The following is a 23,333-nucleotide window of genomic DNA, read 5'->3' as shown; positions in this document are numbered from 1 at the left end:
AATTTTTTGAGGAAACTCCATACTGTTCTCCACAGTGGCTGCACCAGTCTACATTCCCACCAGCAGTGCACGAGTGTTCCTTTTTCTCCGCATATGAGAAACAGTATTAAAGAGTCGCGGCAGCTGAAACCGGTTTGGCTCAGTGGTAGAGCGTTGGTCTGCGGACTGAAAGGTCCCAGGTTCAATTCCGGTCAAGGGCATATACATTGGTTGTGGGCACATCCCCAGTAGGGGGTGTGCAAGAGGCAGCTAGTTGATGTCTCTATCTCTCTCCCTTCCTCTCTGTAAGAAAAATCAATAAAATATTTAAAAAACAAAAGAGTCATGGCATTAGGAAGGTTGAGAACCACTGCCTTAGAGCAGCGTTTTTCAACCGCTGTTCCGCGGCACACTAGTGTGACGCGAGATGTTGCCTGGTGTGCCGTAGGTGCAGACAAGACAAGAATTTTATAATTTTTCACTATTTTGTTTACTTAATATTTCATAATAAATTATAAAATACTTTCTTTGTGTTTATTTGATTCCTATTCAAGAGAATTACTTTATATTGTATATAGTCAATATAGGCACAGAGTTAAATTTTTTAACATTTTCTAATGGTGGTGTGCCTCGTGATTTTTTTCATGAAACAAGTGTGCCTTTGCCCAAAAAAGGTTGAAAAACACTGCCTTAGAGGATCAAGAAATATTATGTTAATGAATAGATAATTATCAAAATGCCACCAATTTAGTATCAAATATGTAATGGCTTAAACATTTAGAACTGTACTTTGGCTTTGGATACTAGGATGAAAAACAACTGAATGACCATTTTCATTGACATACAAAGGTTACTGAATATAGAAGCTCCTCTTTTCCTTTAAGGGTTTTGATCTCATTCACAAATATTTATATTGTGAAGGTGCATGACATCCGTGCACGAGGGTTTGGGGGGACAGGTGTCCCTCACTCTGACCTACAACCTCTTGAAGTCCAGGGCCTTCAGGTAGGTAGGGTCCCTAGGCCTGGCTGGAGACCAGGGCCTAGTGGAACTTTCCTTCCCCCGGCTGCCAGCAGCTGGCCCCACCTCTGCCGCTGCCATTGCTTGCCATCTGTGGGGTGTGATCGCTTGGCTGCCCTGGGCCTCCCTCTGTGGGGTGATCGCTGACCAGCCCAAACATCCACCACAGTGTCGCTGGCTGGTGGCCTGGACCTCCCTCTGTGGGGCAATCAATCTCAGGGCCCCAGATCGACTGCCCACCCACCCGCCACAGCACCACTGGTCTGGTAGCCTAGGCCTCCCTCTTTGGGGCAATCAATTGCAGGGCTCCGTTATCAATCGCCCAGCAGCAGGAGGCCCCGCCCACCTGGCCAGGGCTCTGTGATAGACTGCAGTGCCGAGGGTGGCCTGGGCCTTCCTCTTTGGGGTGATTGTGAAGCACCTATGCCCCCACTGATTGACTCGCTGGCCAGTAGTCTGGGCCTCCCTCTTTGGGGTGATTGTGAAGCACCTAGGCCCCCACTGATTGACCCGCTGGCCAGTAGCCTGGGCCTCCCTCTTTGGGGTGATTGTGAAGCACCTATGCCCCCATTGGTTGACCCGCTGGCCAGTAGTCTGGGCCTCCCTCTTTGGGACAATAAATCGTGGAGGAACCCCGCGCCCCCCTTTTAATCGCTCTGCAGTGGGTGGCCTGAGCCTCCTTCTGCAGAGTGATGGCGGAGCAACCTGTCTAATCACATTGTACCTGCCTTAGCGTGGCTGTCTGAAAGGTCATCTGGGCAGTTGTTCTGCTATTCGGTCAATTTGCATATTACACTTTTATTATTACAGATCTATTTATATATATAAAAGCCTAAGAGACCAATCAGTAGCTATGATGCACACTGACCACCAGGGGGCAGATGCACTGACCAGTATGTTAGCTTGCTACTGGGGTCCAGCCAATGGGGACTGGGTGAGATAGGCTGGACATGCCCTGGAGTCTTCCAGCAGACCCTCCCTGGTGGGCCAACCTCCCATGGTACTTTCCTGGCCCTGACCGTGCACCAGTGGGATCCCTCAGCTTGCCCGTGCCCTCTTGCAATCTGGGATCCCTTGGGGGATGTCTGCAGGCCAGGCTGTAGGACCCCCATTGGAATATGAATCCGTGTACTGGGCCACTAGTATTTGAATAAAAATGGAAAATCCAATGGCAACATCATTAACAACTAACATAGCCATATTTCTTGGTGTAGAAATAAATGTAAAGTGTGACAATCAATAAGTACTCTACTATACCATCACAAACCAAATTACTTAACCATTGCCTTTAAAATGTTAAGGTGAAGAGGTCAATTTCTTGGTGCCCAATTCTCCACTCCACTCACTCAGCTCGTTTTGAGGGTAATTTCATATTGGTCAAGGGGCTTTTATGGTTTTTCAAGACAAAATAAGAAAAATGCATATTTTTTTCTTGATTAGATTTTTTCCTCCATTAGGATAAGTAATTCTGTCAAACTTTTAGCTACTTATTTTTTTAAAACCGTGTTATTCATTCCTTACCATTTAGATTAGGGGTGTCGAACTCAATCAGAGAAGGGGCCAAAATCTAAAATCCAGCCTAAATCGCGGGCCGAATGGTTTACTGAACAGTCATAAACTGTCATTGTGATGGAAACGCAGCGGAGTGCAGTGATGACAGCGCGGTGCAGGCCACATTGCAAGGCCTGGCGGGACGGATTTGGTCCACGGGCCTTGTGTTTGACACATGTGATTTAGATCTTAGACTCAGTAAGAAAAAATCGATTGTTTGTATCATTGCACAATATATTTTGTCTTTCATAAGAAAATTCTTTATTCCTACTTCTGTAATCTAATGGCCTAGATTAAAATGTAACGATTTCCTAAAATGCTCACTTTTTTTTTTTTACTGGTTGCTCTGTTGTCTATCAATAACTTGCTTTAGAGACTTAAAAAAAAAAAATCACTCATTCTGTTATAGTCATTTCATGAGACAATTATTTTCCAAATACAAATTTAATTCCAACTTACTCTACTTTTGAACTACATGACTTCCAAGGTCCTATGAAGCTCTAAAATTCTATGATTCTGTGACCCAGTAATATAACTGTCAATATAGGCCACAAATCAGTTTCAAAGGTAATTATCAGTTACTTTTAGCCTGGGCCTGAGAAATGAGAGAAACCCTGAAGACAACAGTTCCATAGACACGAGGAGCCACAATGTCTCACAATTATGCCTTTCTAATTCACTAGGATTAATACCATCCTGATTTGTTCCCATTGCAGACTTAGGATGGAGTCAAAGCTTGACCAAACTAGAAAAGACCTGACACTCAGGGTACAGCTGGCATATAGGAATTTTGCTCTTTGTCCCATACTCATAATTGCTGATAATTCTATTCCACTCATTTTTGGAATGCTCTAGATAAAATGTAATCAACTTGCAACACATTGAAAGTTTTTTTGAGTTGGAAAATATCTGCAAGATAAATTCAACTTTATTATTTTCAAATATATACATATACTATAAGTTTAGATATTTTTACTAGAGTAAATGCTGATGTTTCTAAAGTTGAGGGTTCTGAAAAGTTTGTGTTATTTTTAAATCTGCCCAAGAAGTTGAATTTAGAATAATGCGACGACACTTTTCCTGACAGATTTGCTGAGTGAGCAAAGTGAGGTTCAGCCCACGTACTATGGGATTCCTCAAGCATTGAGATTACCTTAGTAGCTCACAACTGAGCTGACAAATCTTTCTGTCTGAGGTTTATTGTTAGAAGTATCTTCCTCCCTAAAGGAGAGTACATTTGTGGGGGAGGAAACTATCAGTACATTCATTGTGGTTTTTGGTTGATCAAGTTTAAACGTGTTTTCAAAACAGGAAATGCAGAGACTGCAAGGACTCCTGTGTGTCACGTCCCAGGCCTGGTTTGGGGCTCGATGCATGTATTAGATATTAAAATTACATAAGTAACTCCAGAAGTTCTCCTTACATGTGATATCCCATGATATTAGGAAAAAAAAGATTGGCTATTAATAAGTATGTTGGGAAAGGTAAGTAAAGCAAACAAGCAAAAAAAAAAAAAAAAAAAAAAAGTTCAAGTCAAATGATAATGAAGCCATAATTAAGAAAGCAAAATGAAAACAAAAAAACAAAACCAAACCCATAAACAACCCCACATTCATTACAGCTGGCCTAAGACAAGCCTATCTAATAAAAGGGTAATATACAAATTAACCATCACTGTCATAAAGATGGTGGTGCCCAGTCCCCTCCGCCTTGCCGGAGCCCCCTGTCCTGGGGGGCCGCCACTGAGAATGGGCAGCTGAGCGGCCTGGCAGAATGCCAGCTTTGTCACTGTGGTGACGGAGGGACTCTGAGGAGTGGGTGCAGGGCAGCTGGGACAGGACGCTTGCTTCGTCACTTGAGTTCGCCTGGTTGCGGAAGGCCGCTGGGGGCCAGGGGAGCTGGCCCGCAGCCTCCATGGCCAAGTGTAGGCCCAGGGAGGAGACGGTGGGCCCGCCTCCCGTGGAAGCAGTGCGGCTCCCGGTGGGGCACTGCGGTTCCCATAGAAGCAGCGGGCAGCCTACTGTGCGAGACACAGCGCGAAGGCCTACTAGTAAACGATAGAACCAATGTTCGTTTCTGGTAAATCGCACTCTTCTAGGCTGGACTGAGCAAGCACGACAGACAGTACCGTAAAATCTGAAAGTGACCTGTGTGTGAACACCCCCTCCCAGTTTGTATCTATATATAAAACCATCACTTTTAATACGATGCTATTGGAATGCTAGACAAGAGGAGGTATTATAGCCTCAGAGAGTATATAGCCCATTGATTCTTTACATCTATAAGTAGCAAAGGCTATGGTTTCTTAACTGGCTTCTAAACTTGGAGCACGGTGTGACGAGTTCTACAGGACTGCTGACCCGCGCTCACACACCACCTTGGAGCCACAGCAGCCACACAAGGTGTGCCTATGGCTACGGTGGGGGCTCCCTTCGCGGTGACAGAGGCAGACATGCCTCTCCTACAGAGCCAGTTACTATTTTTTAAACTGTCTCAACAATTGCTACTAAGGACTACTCTGGCAGCTCTGGCTGTGGAGGACCTGAGGTTGCTTATGACCTTGCATTTCTTAATGCAAATACTCACTTAATAAATATTTAATAATAACCACCATGACTCACTGGGAGCTCAACCCCTGGGGCTCAGGAGGTCTGTGGCTAATTCCAACCAGTATAATTTATGGGAAGTAAACGATCTACGACATGCCCAAAGAGAAGAAAAGTACATACAGGATGCTTCTACTTAGGGCATTTTTGGTAGGGAAAGAAATACATTAGTAAAAAAGGGACACTTTCTTTTGTCTTAAAGTCTATGCAACTTAAAGGGGAGTGGGTGGGGGGGAGATCCTCCAAACCCCCAAAGTCAAAGCAAATCAAATTACTCGAGTTGGCTATGCAATCCGAATTGTTGGCTATGCAAACCACATCAAGTGAGCCCCGTCTGCTGCAAAACATCACTTAAGCTGGAGCTCTGACTTATTGTTCTCTGACTGCCCTGGAGCAATTTTGTTTTGAAGAGCACAGAACACCCTGTTCTGAATGTGGCTGGCACATGAACTCAATGTGCTGACAGCAATTTGTACTCGGATTAAACTGTGTGTGTGTGTGTGTGTGTGTGTGTGTGTGTACACTGTAGTAACAAAAACTGGAATGCAAAAACTGTATAATTTGTATTTTAGGAAGCAAAAGTGAGAAAGGCTCCACAACCTAAAAATAAAGTGCTGTAAACGCTCCAGCCTAAAGACGTAGCTCTGGTGAGTGTCTGTTTTCCCTTTTCTAATTATAGTTGTTGGTGTCTGATAGCTTTGCACGCATTCCCAGAACAATTACTGGGTCCTGGGGATCTAACTGGGAATGTTGTAATAGTATTACTACTAGACAAGACCGGTCCTTTGGCCAGAGAAAACCAGGTTGTGGCAGGTTACTGCCACTTGCCAAGGTTTTCTTCTCTGTGGCCTAGTTCATGCCAAATGAGTTTCTCTCTGCCCGTGTCTCCTGCCTAATAGAGCAAGAGCACCAGAGACAAGGGGATTTTAACCAGTGAAAAGGTAAACGAGGAAGCAGAGAAGGGATTTATAAAATCAGGAGAGTATATTTAATCACTGATTAGAAGAGGAACTTCCCTTCCCACCAGGCATGGTGGTCAATTTGAGGGCAAACTATTTGAGATGAACAAATACCACTGTCAGATTGCTTACGAAACTGAGGGACAGATCCTAACTGACAGCAGGCTTGGGAGCCGGCTACTTGAATAGAATAAATAACATTTATACAGATGACATATATCTTAGTCTAAACAGGAAGCATACTCAGCAATAAATTCTACACCAACACAAATCCTCACTATTCTACCCGAGTTAGCACTTTAATCAGACTTGGGTTCCAGTCTCAGTTTGCCATTTAACAACTGTGGCTTTGGGCAAATTCACTTAAATTGTCTGACTCAGTTTCTTCATGCATAGCATGGGAGAAATTATATTAGCTAACTCATAATTGTTGTGAGGATTCAATTAAGTACTGAATAAAGCTTCTAGCCCAATACCTGGAATTCATTCATATGTTGGGGTATTTACTGTGTGAGAGCAGTTACATATGGATACACAAAGACAAGCTCAATTAATATTAGCTGTAATTAGTGGTAAATTTCACCATATAAAACATACTTTAGAAGTTGGTAAAGAGGTGGGGATTGGTAAGGTATGTACACATATAATACCTTAATAAAAAAAAGAGGAAAAAAAAAAGAAGTTGGTAAAGGAAACTACTTAATGGCTCCACAGAGAGAGCTATCAAATTGTGAATAAAACTTAGTAGGCAAAGGCAAGTCTTATGTTTCTTTTGTACATCACAGTGCCCAATACACAGTTCAGAGCCAGAAAGAACATTTAATGATTAATCTGAAAACAACAGTATGGAAAATGGTAGTAATTTTTACTCATTTATAGGAATTCTCCTTTTTGATATATTAGTCAGTACTCCTATTTTTAATAAATTCCAAGAGCTATTGAAATTCTTTACTTATATGGAGCTTTTGTCTTTCAATATTATCAAAAGTAAACGGCTGGATGTTTTAGTAACAAAAAAAAGACTATTTTCTACTAATATTTTACTCTACCTTAAAACTTAAAGATGTCTTTTTTAGAAGGAGCTATATAAGTAAAAAATATTTGAAAGAATACTGTCCATTTTAGACAGTGTCACAGTACATTATTTTGTGAAAACATTTTAAAAAAAATGGTTCCAAAAATTTTCTCTCTTCTACTGGGCAAAATTTGGCAGGACACTGATACTTGAAAAGTATGTGAAAAACCAAACTAAAAAACTCAGCCTCTTATCAGGTCTCAACGTGGGTACATAAAACCATTCCTCTATTTTCAATTTTTTGGTGCCATTTTGTTTTTGGTGTTTTATTTACAAAGAGTACACAGATAGGTCTTATTGTCATTTTAACCTTATGAGAATCCTATCCCTATTTTTTATAATCATTGATGATTTGTTTTATTCCTACCATATTATTTTAGGCTTTCTATATAAATTTTTTGTTATTTTTCTTTCATTACTTTTGCTAGATTTATACAAATTTTCTTGATTCTCTACTTCCCTACTCCCTACTGAGTGTATTTGTGAGTTCTACATGCTATTCTTACTAGTATCTACCATTAAATTTAAACAAATCATTTCAATGTATATATAATTTTTATAAATGTTAACCATTAGAATAATATTTCCTGGAATAAGAAAATTGTGAGGAAATTTTGCCTCCCTTCTCTATTTCCCACCAGTGCCACATTTTGTTAAAATGACCTAGAACCTAGCTCCAGACTATTAAACTATTATTATTTTTAACATTAAAGTTCTACCACTTCTGGAATTTTTCAAGATAAATGTATCCAACTTCACCTTTTTTGCTCACTAATGTTTCTTATGCCTGAGTCTTCACTTCCTGACTTTATTGTTTTTGTGACATTTTAGTATATTCTATAGTACTAGAGGCCTGGTGCACGAAATTTGTGCGTGGAAGGGGGGTCCCCTCAACCCAGCCTGCACCCTCTCTAATCTGGGACCACTGGCTCCTAACCACTTGCCTGCCTGCCTGATCACCCCTAACCGCTCTGCCTTGCCCCACACTCAGGACCCAGGATCCCCTCCCCCAGCTGGTTTCAGGCACCCGGGACCTGGGCTTCCCTCCCTCTGGCAGGCCGCAAACACCCAGGACCTGGACGGGCTTCGCTCGGGCCAGCTGCAGCTCAGGGGACATGGGTGGGCGGCTTGTCCCTTTCCCGGGCTGCAGGCCCAGCAGCTGGTGCCTGGGACTGCAGGGACTGTGGGGTGTGCAGCTTGTCCCTCTCCTGGGCCAAAGCCTGGATGGTCCCCAATTCTCTCTCCCCAGTGTTGAGTGTCTGAGTGGATAAGGTGTGATGGCGTGATGACAATTTGCATATTAGCTTTTATTATATAGGATTTTTAATCGTCAAAGAATGTATGAGTCTGCATAATCCAGAAAATTAATTTTATTCTCATACTTAAATGATCATTTGGCTGAGTATAGAATTCTCAGTTTGAAATACTCATAGTTAGACAAATGTTCAAAGCATGGTCTTTTAGTATTTACTGTCTCACACAACAAGTCTGACGTCCTTCTGATTCTCATTCCTTGAAAACAGCTTACTCCTCTCTTTTAAGCTATGGAATTAAGATATTTCACCAGGAACGTATCCTGTATGCCTCTATTAACTGAGACTTTCCATTTTGCTTTTCAACCCTTACTGAGTCCTAATTTTGATAATCATATATTTTTAAATCTTTTTATTTATTGATGAGAGAGAGATTGACTTGTTGTTCCACTTATTTATGTACTCATTGGTTTCTTCTTATATGTGCCCAGACTGGAGACTGAATCCACATCTTAGCCATGGGAATGATGCTTTAACCAAGTGAGTTACCTAGCGAGGGCAATAATCATATTCTTTATTTCCAGAAACTTGATCCTTCCTTTCCTTTCTCAAAGAAGCTGGTTGTTTGACTTATGCATTTAATAACCATTATATATCTCTGAAGATAGTAATTAGTATTTTAAAAGTTCCGTTTCTTCTTAGCTTATCTTGGTTCTTCTTTTTCTTAGTACTTGCTGATGATTTTTTATTGTCTGATCATAATACAGAGGCAGAATTAAGCAAGATGAAATGATTATAATTAGGTGCCTCGCACAGTATTTTTAAGGAGTACATTTCCACAGTAGTGAGGATCCCAGATACTTCCTAGGCATTTACTCTGTGCTGAGCATGATGTGCACAGGAAGGTTGGGGACACTTTTCCATGATGATGTATGAAAAAGTTTTACTTGAAGAGCCAAACACTCTAGCATGTTTACTGTTGTGTAGACCTACTATTTCACTCTCCCTTTACATGTTTTAAAAGTTCAAAAATACTTGACGTCCTCATCTATAGTCCAAGGCCTAACATGTGGGGTCTTCTGAGGCAGATCTCTCTTTTTTAAATATATTTTATTGATTTTTTACAGAGAGGAAGGGAGAGAGATAGAGAGCTAGAAACATCGATGAGAGAGAAACATCTACCAGCTGCCTCTTGCATACTCCCTACTGGGGATGTGCCCGCAACCAAGGTATATGCCCTTGACCGGAATCGAACCCGGGACCTTTCAGTCCGCAGACCAACGCTCTACCACTGAGCCAAACCGGTTTCGGCGGCAGATCTCTTTTTTATTTTAACCTGGCCTTACTGGTTTCAGCCTGAGAGCAAAAGCTATAGCCAGATCCTAGAGTAGGAATTCTCAATCATTGACTGCAAACTAGAATCACTAGGGGAGTTAAAAACAACAACAACAAGACACACACACACTTGTTTGTGCCTGAGGAGTTCCATCCTTTGGGGTTTGAATCTTTTGTTTAACTGGTCTGTACTGGAGCTTGGGCATCATAATCTTAAAAGCTCCCCAGGTAATTCTAAATTCAGCCAAAGAACTACTCTGCTAGAGGTTTACTGGCCCAGCTGTTCCATATTGTTTTATAACAACCCTGAGTATTGCCCCATAGCCTGCTTCGGCTCCCTCACACCAGCTGCCTGTGGGCTTGGAGTTCTGCCCAAGCTTGTTGAGAAGAACGGTATGTACCTCTACAGAGGTCTTCTCTACACCTGTTTTGGGTTGAGTTTCCCAACTCTAGTTTCCATCAGTCCAGTTTCATCTAGTTTACATATTCCAGAATTTTTCATCATTTCTGATCCACTTCTTGTATTCTTCCTGGATTCCAGCACAAATGTGGATTTCTTTCTCTCTTTTTTTGCAATAATTCTTCATCTCTCACTTCAGTGGGATTTGGAAGGAGAAAAGAGGTGAGCGGAAAGGGTACTCCAACAATCTGAATTCTGGAAACTACTCCTGAAATGTTCACATTTGAAATTACTGCCCATTGCTTTCTTTGCATGCGAATGTGGTTGAAAGCACTGTGAAGCAACAGGCAAGAGAGCCAGACCCAGCCAGCACTTCGATGTACTACAAGCACTGAATTTAACAAAGCAGAAGATGTGAGAAAACAAAAGTTGGGAGAAGAGGAGCTAGTGGCTATTTAGAGCCTTAGGTCAGTCAGACTGGATTTTCTATGAAAGCAAAGCTTAAAAGTCACAACATAGCCACTACTGGCAATTAAACTAAAGTGCCATAACTAACGGTCATCATAACAATGTCAATTAGAATACTTTAGCACACAGTGACTGTTTTAAAATGGAAAAAGGACAGTACTGCATAAAAATTACAAGATGGTCATCTTAATTGAGGTAAGGAAACACACGTTGGAACAGTGATTTGTTTATATACTGAAAATGATTTTCTACCATTCCTATAAGTTTTATAAACATTTAGAATTCTATCAAAGAATGTTTAGGGCTATTGGGACCATAGGAACCAAGAAGTCTACCTGCCAGCATCACTGTATAGGAAGGAAGCTGAAGCTCAAGAGGCAAGGTGTGAGAGAGCCAGCTGAAGCCAGAATCCTTCTCCTGACCCCTGGTCTAGGTATTTCTCCAACACACATCTGAGCTCTTCTTCATTTATTCTAAAACTTATTGTGAAGATAACTATCTAAATACTTCAATTACAGTAGTACAGTAATATTATTTGTAACTATCTCCAATTTTAGAACTAATTTGAATTAATTTGCCAGACTCATAAAAATGAAATATGGGTCTACAGTAATATATAAAAATCAACTATTCTAGTTTACAGTTTTAAATGAATTCTTTATTTTCAAATGGGCCTTTTATAATAGTTCATGTTGCCATCCTTGTTTAGTTATTTGATTTTTTCCTCAATGGAAGTGGTCCTGTTTTTTCACACCTCTTTTTATTGTACTTCAGTTCAAAAAATGGCATCTTTCCAATATTTATCCATGCAAAATGCATTTTCTGAGTAAGGCTCTGTTGGTGATGCTAGAAACAAAAGGATAAAGAAGCTTCTAGTCAAGCACTCACTGTGTACTGAGGAAATGGGCAAATGCTGATTGCAATGTTAACTGATAAGCAGTGTACACAGTGGTGCACACGATGTGCTCTCAGAGGAAGAATGACTAGTCATCCAAGACCTCAGTAGTATCCTCACTCCCAACTTGGCAAATGAAAGAATAAAGTAGCCTCAGATCACTCAATAAATGGCAAAGCAGACCTTGAACCGAGGTCTCCTGACATAGAACAAAGTGAACACTCTCATTTAATTCCGATCAAACTAAAATGATGAACTGTTTATCTTGATGACAGCAAGGGAGATGAGTTGAAGAGGCCTGAAGGGCATTATAATCTACTAAGGGCCCAGTGCATGAATTCTTGCACCTTGAAAGGAACTGTGGACCATGGTGGGCACAGGGGTGAGTCTCAGCCCATCCTCCATATCCCCACCGGCCTCTCCAAAAGTGGCCCAGGTCCCCTGTCTGCCAGTAGCCCCACTCCTACCACTCTCATGTGCTGATAGCGCCCTCCCCACCACCTGCTTGCAGATGGTGCGGAGTGATTGGAGCTGGTGTCAGCAGCGGTTGCGAGCGGTGGCTGCTGCCCTGATTGCCCCTCAGGAGTAGAGGGAGATGGAGAAACCCTCAGGGTGATTGGGGCCGGCAGCCATCGCTCATACCCGCAAATGGCATCAAATGATCAGGACAAGTGCCGGGCGTTGTCAGCGGGTGTGAGTGGTGGCTCTGGCACTGGCAGCGGGTGCAAAGAATTTTTAGTAACCACCAGAAGCTCACCCCGGTGACAGTGACCAATGCCTGCCTTGGTCTGGCACCCCTGCTCAACTCCACCATCCCATTACAGCTGATGCCCACCATGATCCACACGTGCCCCCTAGTAGTCAGTGCACACCTTTGCAACTGGTTGTTTGGTTGTTCCACCATTTGGACTATTTGCCTTTTATTATATAGGATTGCTCTGTTTAGTAACTCTGTATGGCAATTTAGAAAACATCTCACTTTTCTCTTCTTAGGATAATAAATCTTACTGTATAAGGTTATTGTGAGGAACATATGAATAAACATATATGGCAACTGATACAGTTGTTAGTATACCAAGGAGTCCACAGAGTAAGAATTCCCTGATGGATGGGATATTGTTCTGTTCACTTTGTGAGTTTGTAGAGCCTGGAATAGTACCTGGCACGTAAATATTTACTAGATGAGATCATTATTACTAAATAAATGTCAAATTTAAATTATTGTTGATATAGATTCACTATATTTATTTCTATAAACAGTTTTAAAAAGAAATCTCCATTTTACCCACATTGAAGAAACCCAACTGTTCAGGAGTATTTTGCTATCACATCTGCTTACTTTCTACTGTGGCTCCCTCGTTTGGGTTTGAATAGCCTTCTCCTTTCTGTTTGATTCTTCGGATAATGCCTCCATCTTCAAATAAATCCTCTCCTTTGAAATCAAGGAGCTCGATCTAGAAAGGAAAAGGAGATTTGGCTGAGAAAAGATCAAACAAAGCCAATTTAATATACTTAAAGACAAGGGCAACCAATTCTCCTTTCATTTTACAAAATAAAACTGTTCTATATTTATCTATGCATCTTAGTTATTGGAAGAGTGGGAAAACAAGAACATTGCACTTTTCAATACCTGGAAAGAACCTTCATGTAATGATAATGTCTGGGACCACATCCTGTGGGGAGTAGAGTAAAGACAGACAGGAAATACTAGGAAAACTGCCTGATGGGCAAAAAGCCAGAACTACAAAGTGCTGGCCAAAAACCATTTTGACTTGAGACACCACCACTTTTCCGTTCCAGATTCATCGAATCTTTTAAACTGTAAGAATAAATCCTATGAAATTAGGCCTGTAACCACTTAAGAGTGTATTTTACCTAGTTACACTGTTTCAGACATTTATCTCCCCCCTTCCCCGATTTTAAAATCAAGTTTGGTCAAATGCGTGTAACTAAACACACAATAACATGTTATCACCCCTACTGTGTTTAATGAGATCTATTACATTTATAAACCTTTATAATATGAAAATACCTTGGAATTTGATTTAGTCCCTGGCTGGTGAGCTAAGTGGTTAGAGCATCAGCCTGTGCCTTGAAGAGTCACGAGTTTAATTTCTGGACAAGGGTGCATGTGGGTGGCAAACAATCGATGTGTGTGTGTGTGTCTCTCTTTCCCCTCACTTCCATCCCTCCTTTTTACTTTCTCTAAAAATCAATGTAAAAAAATGATTTTTAGAGAGTAAAATCCTTATCCTTGGGTAAGGTTTAAACTAAATAAATACAAAAACCAAAAACTTGATTTAGGTATATGTCAACATTTATTTCCCACATTTCCATCCTGTCTTCTGGTCAATTTTAGTATGTCATATGCACACTACTGACCAGAACCTTTATTGTTAAAGCCTGGTCGCTTGTTTATTTGGATATGATCTTTTTGTGCCAGAGACACATTTCTAAGAAAGCACTGGCACACACCCCTTGGATTTGTGGGAAACAATTCAAAAAGTCCTGCTCCAAAAGAAATAAATTGGATCTCATTCTCAATAGCAAGCTTAGCTCCTCGTTCTCCCGCCTGTGGAACCAGCATGTAGCAGAGCAGATGCTAACAAGGCAGCATCTCACACATACTTGCCTCAAAAAAGAGAGTTGCATTCGAGGGAATTTTGGGGACACTGCCAGCTGAGCCATATGCATATTCTGGCTTGCACAGTAAATGACATATCTCTCCTTTCTTCATGGTAGCCACTCCAATGTCCCATGCCTTGATAACTTGGCCTAAGAGAAAGTAAAAAGTGAGAGGCTGAAACCGCAATTATGTTAGGTAGTAAGTTGGTTTGCTGATGTGAGGCTTAGCACAAGTGACTCCATTTTGGACCAGTTGTCTTTTTAACAAAAGCTGTAGGCCATATTTTAAAAAAGTAACTGTCCTAACACAAAAGTTGAAACAAATTTCCAATTTTTTACACTTTATACTCAGGTAGGAAGGGTTATAAAAGAACTCAGTAAAAGCTACAGACCGAGAAATAAGTTCATTTAAAAAATGTTTATTAGTTTTATTAATACTGACTTCAGAGAGGAGGGAGAAAGGAGGGAAGAAAGAAGGGAGGGAGAGGGGGAGGGGGAGGGGGAGGGGGAGGGGGAGAGGGAGAGGGAGAGGGAGAGGAAGAATATCTATGATGAGGGAATCATTGATTGACTGCCTCCAGTACGTCCCACACTGGGAATGGAGCTCAAAACCCAGGGCATGTACCCTGACCAGGAATTGAACTGTGATCTCCAAGTTCATGTATTGACATTCAACCACTGAGCCAAGTTGGCCAGGTGTGATTTTTTTTTTTCAGGCTACCAAAAGATACCCCAATGAGGACAAAAATATCAATTTCCCAACTGCTCAAAGATTAAGTCTTTGAAAAGTAGTAGTAACATATACTTTGAAATGTGTCAAGGTTGCAGTTGTTGTTTAATTTATCATTTCAACCATAGTAACAAGCGAATATTTTCTAGGTAGAAACAAAAATAGAATAGAAAATTGAATTTGCCTTGGCTGGCTATCTCAGTTGTTAAGAATATTGTCCTGATATACCAAAATTGCAGGTTTGATTCCGTCAGGGCACATATAAGATACGGACAATGAATGCATAAATAAGTGGAACAAAATAATGTTTCTCTCAAAATCAACCAATGAAAATTTTAAAAAGAAAGAAAATGAATTTGTCCTAAGGAAGCTTATAATTTAGTTGGGTAGAGAAAAACAACACACAAAAATAACTGGAAAAGAATAAATTATATAAGAGCCTATGATATAGACCTTTTCTTCAAATTTATTAGGAGGGGGAAAAACTGTTCTTTTTTTTTTTCTTTAAGAAAACAAAATGGCCGAAACCGGTTTGGCTCAGTAGACAGAGCGTCGGCCTTGCGGACTGAGGGGTCCTGGGTTTGATTCTGGTCAAGGGCATGTACCTTGGTTGCAGGCACATCCTCAGTAGGGGGTGTGCAAGAGGCAGCTGATCAATGATTCTCTCTCATCGATGTTTCTAACTCTCTATCCCTCTCTCTTCCTCTCTGTAAAAAATCAATAAAGATATATTAAAAAGAAAAGAAAACAAAATGGTATGTGTCCTTTTGTCAAATCACAAGAATTATAAAATTCTGAGTTTTTTTGCCTAATTCGAGAAAACTAAAAGATAATCTTACTGCTCAAGAACTATACTAGTAGGTTATAGAATCATATCTTAAGCAATCTCAAATTCTTTAGGAAACAATAGAAAAATGTAGGTAATTTAAAGGAATAAAATACAAAATTAAGGTGCTATGTCAATAAAAATTTAAATATTTGAAGTGGGGTCAGGTCAACAATGAACCCCAGAGGAATTCTGAAGAGAGCAGACAAGAAATGAGAGCAGTGATAGGATAAGAATAAGGGAAACCCTATACTAAGGTACGTAAAAGGGAAGGGATATAGCATTCGAGGCTCATGACTTCAGTAAGCATTTAACTTTTCAAAATATCATATACATTTATTTTAGTTAAAAATTTATATAACATATGCCTATTACTAAAACACATGTAAGAGATAAACGGTAATCCACTTCCTCCTTGTAAGAAGCATTGATATTTTTGTTTTGTATCCTTCCACTGTGCTGTGGCTTTTTTTAAAACTGAAAACACAAATGACAGTATATACTTTCAGTTTTGAACTGCTTTTTAATTTAATATATAATAGATGCTCATCGACTTACGATGGGGTTATGTATGGATAAACCCACTGTAAGCTGAAAATATGTCGAAATGCATGTAATGCACCTAACCTACAAAATATCACAGCCTAGACCAGCCCATTTCTGCTGATTGCGGATGGGTAAGTCAAGGACCATCGTATCTTGATCCTGTCCGCAGAAAGGAGGACATGGATTTCAGAGGTCCAAGTGCAACCTGCTTCAGCCTCAGACTGCCTGGCTCTTTTTTTTTTTTTAATCAATCTTTATTGTTCATATTATTACAAAGGCTCCTCATTTCTTCCCCCCTCCACCAGGTTCCCAGCCCATCCTCCGTCCCCTCCCCACCCCCCATTGTCCTCATCCATAGGTGCACAGTTTACGTTCAGTCTCTTCCTCCCTCCCTGTCCACTCCCCTCCCATATCGCTGATTCTACTACAATGAACCGCCATTATCATCAGGTTTTTCAATCTCCTTTTTTTTAAATTAATAAACTTTTACACTTCTAAGAATAAATTTTAAAATCTAATAATTTTTAATCCTGGCTGAGGCAGGCGAGGAGCGAGCTGTTCGGGGCCTGGCCTCTGTTGCTCTGGTCCGTTCCACAACCAGCTGCTCCGGGTCTGGCCACTGCCACTCTGACCTGGCTTCTTCAGGCGTGGCTGCTGCTGCTCCGGGCCTGGCTGCACCCGACCCCTGCCTGGCTCTTAATACCAATCTGCCCCTTACTTTACTTGTGCAAGTTACTTAATTTCTGGGTCTCATTTTCCTCATCTGCAAAATAATAATAGATGCTTATACCTGCCATAATAATAGTAATACCTGCCATAATAATAGTAATACCTGCCATAAAGCTATTACAAGAATTATCAAATATGTCAAATGCATGGCAAAGTGCATAAAATGTGCACTTAATATAGGGTAACATCATTACCACTGTCGTGAATACAAACAGACCAATCTTGTTCTCAATGACTGCAGTGCTCCAGTCACTCTCCTATTGGGAAACACAGAGCCAGCAGTACTCTGATAAGGACATTTGTCCGTATGTGTTTGCCTACTTTGTGCAAGTTTATTTGGCGAGTAAATGCCTGAAAGTACAAAGGTTATGTGTATTTTCAATTTGACAGATATTGCTCAACTGCCCTTCTAAAATGGCTACGTCAATTTATACATGCACACATGGTTCTATTGTGAAAATAGCCTAAATCATCAGAAGCAATGTAAAGGCTGCTGTAACAGGCTGCTTTCCGGTCACTGATGCTTTTCAAAGACTTCTCTGTATTAGCGTGGGCCACTGAGAACACTTTTTTAAAACTATGACTTGGTATTTTAAGACAAATACCTTACAAGGCCCTTCAGAAAATCTTTATATTGTGGGGGTTCTATTGTACATTTGTTCAAGACATTTAGCCAATTACTGAGAAGCAAAGGTCTTTCTAGGCACTAATACTTAGGTGGTCATTCCTTCTTTCCTTCCTTCCTTCTAAGGAACATGCAATGTCGTGTGGCCAGTGGAGGAGAAAGACATTTGTACTGTTTTTTTCTTCTCCTTTCAAAAACAAAGTGCAGTAAACACTGAAACAGCCTATAAACAAGGGGCATTCGCCTTGGGGTGAGGGTTTGTATACTGAGGAAAAGCTTAACTCATAGATGGTATGAATGCTAAGCCTTCAGGCTGGAAACAACCTGTCAAATTAATCCACAGGGGCCCCAAGCTAAATAAGTCATGCCTGTGCCTTTGCTTTCGTTCTCATCTGAGAACATTAAAACTTCTTGTCCTGAATAAAACACACGGAGGAAAGAGCCAGAATGATATGCACATAGGTGTTTTTAAGTTGACCAACACTGGGACTCTTTCATAAAAAGCATTTCCCTGATATAAAAAAAAAAAAATAACACATACTCATACAACTTGTGGAAAGTATAAAAAAAAAAATAAATACAATAAAAAAAAACAACCCTCTGAAACCTCGGCATCTAGGGTAAACTGTCCATTTATTGGTTTATTTCCTTCAAATTGTACAGGGTCGGGTAAGAGTGGGTTTGCAGTTTTGAGCATGCAAAACAAAGCCTATTCTTATATTATTATTGTTGCATTATTTTCCATACAAACAACTATAAACCTACTTTTGCCCCACCTTGAATGTAGACTTTGCATAGTAAATATTTTTTAAATATCTTTATTGATTTGTGAGAGAGGAAGGGAGATGGAGATAGAAACATCACCGATGAGAGAGAATCACTGACTGCCTCCTGCATGCCCCACACTGGGGATCAAGCTCACAACCCAGGCATGTGCCCTGACTGGGAATTGAACCATGACCGCCTGGTCCATGGGTGAATGAATGCTCAACCTCACAGAACCACACTGGCCAGACAATACATTTTTATATTCTTAAAATCCTGACCATAGTTTATTTCGTTTTGTAATTTGCTCCTTCTATTTCCTACGAGAGCCCCGGTGCACGAAATTCATGCACTGGGCGGGCGGGGTGTCTGTGTGGGTAAGTGTCCCTCAGCCCCGCCTGCACCCTCTCTAATGTGGGACCCCTTGGGGGATGTTCGGCTGCCAGACATCCCTCTCAATCGGGGACTGCTGGCTCCCATCCGCACACCTGCCTGATAGCCTGGTCACCCCCTAACCACTTACCTGCCAGCCTGATCAATGCCTAACTCCTGCTCTGCTGGCCCGATTGCCACCAACTGCCCTCCCCTGCTGGCCTGGTAACCCCAACTGCCCTCCCCTGCCAGCCCAGTCACCCCCAATTGCTCTCCCCTATGGCAGCCATCTTGTGTGAGGGCATGAGGGTCAATTTGCACATTACATCTTTATTTTATAGGATAACATGAGCTGGTATTGTTAAGTGGTTACAACATTGGCCAGTGCACCAAAGGGACTCAGGTTCAATGCCCAGTCAAAGGCATATACCTTGGTTCCAGGTTAGATTCCCGGCCCCAGTCAGAGTGTGTGTATGAGGCAACCAATTGATGTGTCTCTCTCACATCAATTTCTTTCTCTCTCTCTCTTCCCATCCCTTCAACTTTCACTAAAAAAAAAACAAAAAAAAAACAAAAAAAAAAAATCAATGAAAAAATATCCTCAGTTGAGGATTAATAAAAAATAAAAATAGTAGAAACCAGTTTGGCTCAGTGGATAGAGCGTCGGCCTGCGGACTGAAAGGTCCTGGGTTCGATTCCCGTCAAGGGCATGTACCTTGGTTGTGGGTATATCCCCGGTAGGGGGTGTGCAAGAGGCAGCTGATCGATGATTCTCTCTCATCAATATTTCTAACTCTCTATCCCTCTCTCTTCCTCTCTGTAAAAAAATCAATAAAATATATTTAAAATAAATAAATAAAAATAAAAAAGGATAGCTTCAAAAAACACAACTTTTCTGTTTTTTTTTTTTTTTAATTTTAGTTTTTTTCCATCACTATTTATTTTCTCCTTTGTTGCTCAATCCTGCATGCCCCCCACTGGGCCCAACATGGGCTCTGACAGAGAATTGAACCGTGACCTTCTGGTTCATAGGATGATGCTCAACCACTGAGCTATGCCAGCCAGGCTGATTAAACATTTATATAACTTAAAAAGAGATTCCCGGTAAGTCTAGTACCTATCAGACACCATACATAGTTATTATATTATTAACTATATTCCATATGCTGTACTTTACATCCCTGAGACTGTTTTTATAGCTGGCAACGCTAATCCTAACTCTAACCTTGTCCCCTTTTCACTCATCTCCCCAAACCTGTCTTCCATCTGGAAACCATCAAAATGTTCTCTGTATCTATGAGTTTTTTTCTCTTTTGTTTGTTCACTTATTTTGTTTTTAAAGTTCCACTAATATAAGTGAAATAATATGGCATTTGTATTTATCTGACTTTTAACATAATACTTCCTAGGTCCATTCATGTTACAATTGGGAAGATTTCATTCTTTTTATGGTTGAGTCATATTCCGTTATATATATGTACCATCTCTTTATCCATTCATCTATCGATGGATATTTAGTTTGCTTCCATATCTTGGATATTTAAGTGATGTTGCAATGAACATAGGGATACATATGTCTTTTCAAATTAGTGTTTTGGGAAATATCCAGAAGTGGAATTGCTGGGTCCTTCTTTGTCTCTTGATATACAGCCTTTGTTTGTTTTAAAGTCTATTTTGTCTGGTAGAAGTATTGCTGAAGTCTCTTGTAGGCAACAAGTTGATGAACCTTTTCTTTAAAAAAAAAAAAAAAGTTTTTATTGCTTTTTAGAGAGAAAGGAAAAGAGAGGGATAGAGAGAAACATCATTGATCGGCTGCCTCCTGCATGTCCCCTACTGGGGATCGAGACCACAACTGGGCATATGCCCTGACCAGGAATCGAACCGACTTTTCAGTATAGCAGATGACATCCACCAACTGAGCCACACACGCCAGGTTGCTATCTCCTCTTTTATGTTTTCTATCTCTTTGTTAAAGTTCTCACTGAGTTCAATGAGCATCCTTATAATCAATATTTTGAGCTGCACATTTGGTAAATTGCTTGTCTCTCTCGTTCAGTTCTTTTTCTGGAGTTTTGTCCTGTTCTTTCACTTGAAACATATTTGTCTCCTCATTTTGACAGCCTCCCTGTATTTGTTTCTCTTTTGGATGAGCTGCTATATCTCCTGGTCTTAGTAGTAAGTGCCAGGTACCATCTCCTTAGTCATCTGAACTGGGTGCTCCAGGTGTACCCTTGTGTACCCTCCTGTTGTAGTTGAGCCTTCATCACTGTTGACACATCAAGGAAGGAGTGATCCTCAGGCTGCTTGGCTGTGAGGACTGGCCTTGACTATAGCAGAAGAGCTGTTGTGCAGGGCCCAACACCACAGAACATCATTCACTTTAGCAGGGCTTTGATGCTTGCTGAGTCAGCCTTTTGGTGTGTCATTTGTGGAGGTGGTTGGGTTGTACTTTGGTGTGGTATAGAACTGGCCACTGGGTGTGCTGATTCTGGGACCACCTGGGAAATACAGGTCAAGGTCAGCCACTACTTATGCCCTGAGGCACTTGTATGAGCTACAAAGTTATCTGCAGATGGCTGCTACTTGTGTTGGGCTTGGAGGTGCCTGGGAGAGGCTAAGCTGTGAACTAAGGCCAGCTGTACTAGTGCCAGGCTTGGGTCTGCTTAGCATAAAATATGGGGCACAAAGAGGTCAAGATGCTGCTTGTATGGGGATTGTGAACCTTTGAAAGATTTTGGGAAAGCCTGCCAGTAGGGAAAAGCCACTGGAACTAGCATGGGTGAGCCTGAATATTGAGTGGGGTGGTGTCTCAGAGAATCAATCACCAGGGCAGGGCAAACAATATTAGGTATTTTGAGACTCAAGACAAGATATAGTGCCCCACTGTGCCTGCAGGGGATTTGGCAAAAGAATAATGACTTCTGCCAGTACTTCTGTCTGGGAGAAAGTTGCCCCCCAGCTCTACCCTTGCCTGAAGGCCAGACAATTCAGTTCCTCTCTGTATGTCCCTGGCACCTTTCACATTGCTGCCTCAACTTTGGAGCTCAGAGCAAGTGAGCTCAAGTAAGCCTGTGCACTGGGTCTCCAGTAGCTTTTTTGTCTCCCTTAGTCACAATCCTCACTCGTTTCCAAAGCCAGAAGTTACGAGGACTTCTCTTCCCAGCACTGAAACCCAGGGCTGAGATTCCTTGCTCCTCAGAGGGGATGACCTCCCCAACTGAAATTTCCCTCCTGATTTTAACCACCACCTGTGGGGGTGGAACAAGCTTGTTCAGTATTTCGACCGCTCCTAATCTCAATATTACTTCCTTCTTTATATTCTTAGTTGTAGGATTTCTATTCAGCTGGATTTTAGGCGGTTCTCAATGATGGTTGCTCTGTATTTTGGTTGTAATTTTGATGTGGTTGAAGGAGAAGGCAAGCATGGCGTTTGCCTATGATGTCATCTTCACATTTGTATTATTATTTTAACATATATTTTTATTGATTTCAGAGAGGAATGGAGAGAGAGAGAGAGAGAAACATCAATGATGAGAGAAAATCATTGATCAGCCACCTCCTGCACAACCCCTATTGGGGATCAAGCCCACAACCAGGCATGTACCCTTAACCGGAATCAAACCCAGGACCCTTTGGTCCGCAGGTCGAAGCTCTATCCACTAAGCCAAACTGACTAGGGCTGTATTATTATTAATTAAATAAATTATTAGTGTATCATGCCACAAACACTTCTGTTTCCACTTAGTTGCAGAAAAAAGAAACATTAGCTAGCAGAGAAAGTTGGACCCACTCAACTCTCAATCTCATTTTAGTGAGAGGTAAGGTGTGATGCTCAAAATCTGCTGGTAGTCCTGGATCCTATTTCTTCTGCAAAGTATTCCCTACATAGGAGACACAGCACTGTTACTCCATGACTTCTAGGAAAGAAAATGCAAACTCACTGAGTCAGTATTAAAGCTTGTGTCTTGACATTCTTTGGATACTCCTGATCTGCTTTTATTGTTCCACTTTATGCTTTTAAAGTGTCAGTGAGCTTTTATACTCTCATGGATGATGTCAGGTTCTATCTAAAGATTTATAGCCTGACCACAAGTCAAAAAGGTAGGTTAATTTAAGACGTTGCTTTAAATGAAGAATCATAAAAAAAGCACATACACATACCTCGAACATTTTTAACTTAAAACATATTAAAGTACATTAATGCACTGACCTTGTGTTAGAAGGCCAAGGCCTTGTCTCTGAGTGTGGCTCCAATGATAAGAGTTCCACACCCTCTTTACTAGATAAATTACACATGGTATTCCATGTGTAATTTACAATGTGGGCTTCTTTGAAGTGGAATAAGAACCAGAAGACACATCAGCAATCAGTATGCAGAATCCTTCTGATAAAAAACATATTCTCAATGGCCTCTATTTCGCTTTTTACCCGCCCCTAATTCAATAGCCATTTTTAAAAAAATGCTGTTAGCAATTCACCTTATTAAGTCTTTCCAAAAATGTTCAATTTAGTGTTCATAGAATTCATCATTTTTATACTACTAACTTCAATGTTTTACATGCTATCTAATAAAA

At 40.9% G+C, this 23,333-nt stretch overlaps 1 protein-coding gene and 1 long non-coding RNA gene across 2 annotated transcripts in view; one reads left to right on the top strand and one right to left on the bottom strand.

The window, feature by feature from the left end:
• Positions 1–23,333, bottom strand: part of FKBP5 (FKBP prolyl isomerase 5) — a 123,102-nt gene that overhangs the window by 21,139 nt on the left and 78,630 nt on the right. The window contains exons 4-5 of the mRNA XM_036413307.2: positions 14,174–14,316; positions 12,881–12,995 (exon numbers count right to left, since the gene is read on the bottom strand). Of these exons, the coding sequence (XP_036269200.1) occupies positions 12,881–12,995; positions 14,174–14,316 (258 nt within the window). The remainder of the gene's footprint in view (positions 1–12,880; positions 12,996–14,173; positions 14,317–23,333) is intronic.
• LOC118705090 lies at positions 5,237–22,518 on the top strand. Its single transcript, XR_004983603.2, has 3 exons — positions 5,237–5,803; positions 17,966–18,084; positions 22,505–22,518. It is a non-coding gene; the product is annotated as an uncharacterized LOC118705090 (long non-coding RNA).

This window comes from Pipistrellus kuhlii, unplaced genomic scaffold, assembly GCF_014108245.1.
Source record: "Pipistrellus kuhlii isolate mPipKuh1 unplaced genomic scaffold, mPipKuh1.p scaffold_m20_p_5, whole genome shotgun sequence".
Taxonomy (NCBI): Eukaryota; Metazoa; Chordata; class Mammalia; order Chiroptera; family Vespertilionidae; genus Pipistrellus; species Pipistrellus kuhlii.
The sequence above is the reverse complement of the archived record's forward strand: the minus strand, read 5'-3'. Positions and strand labels throughout refer to the sequence as shown.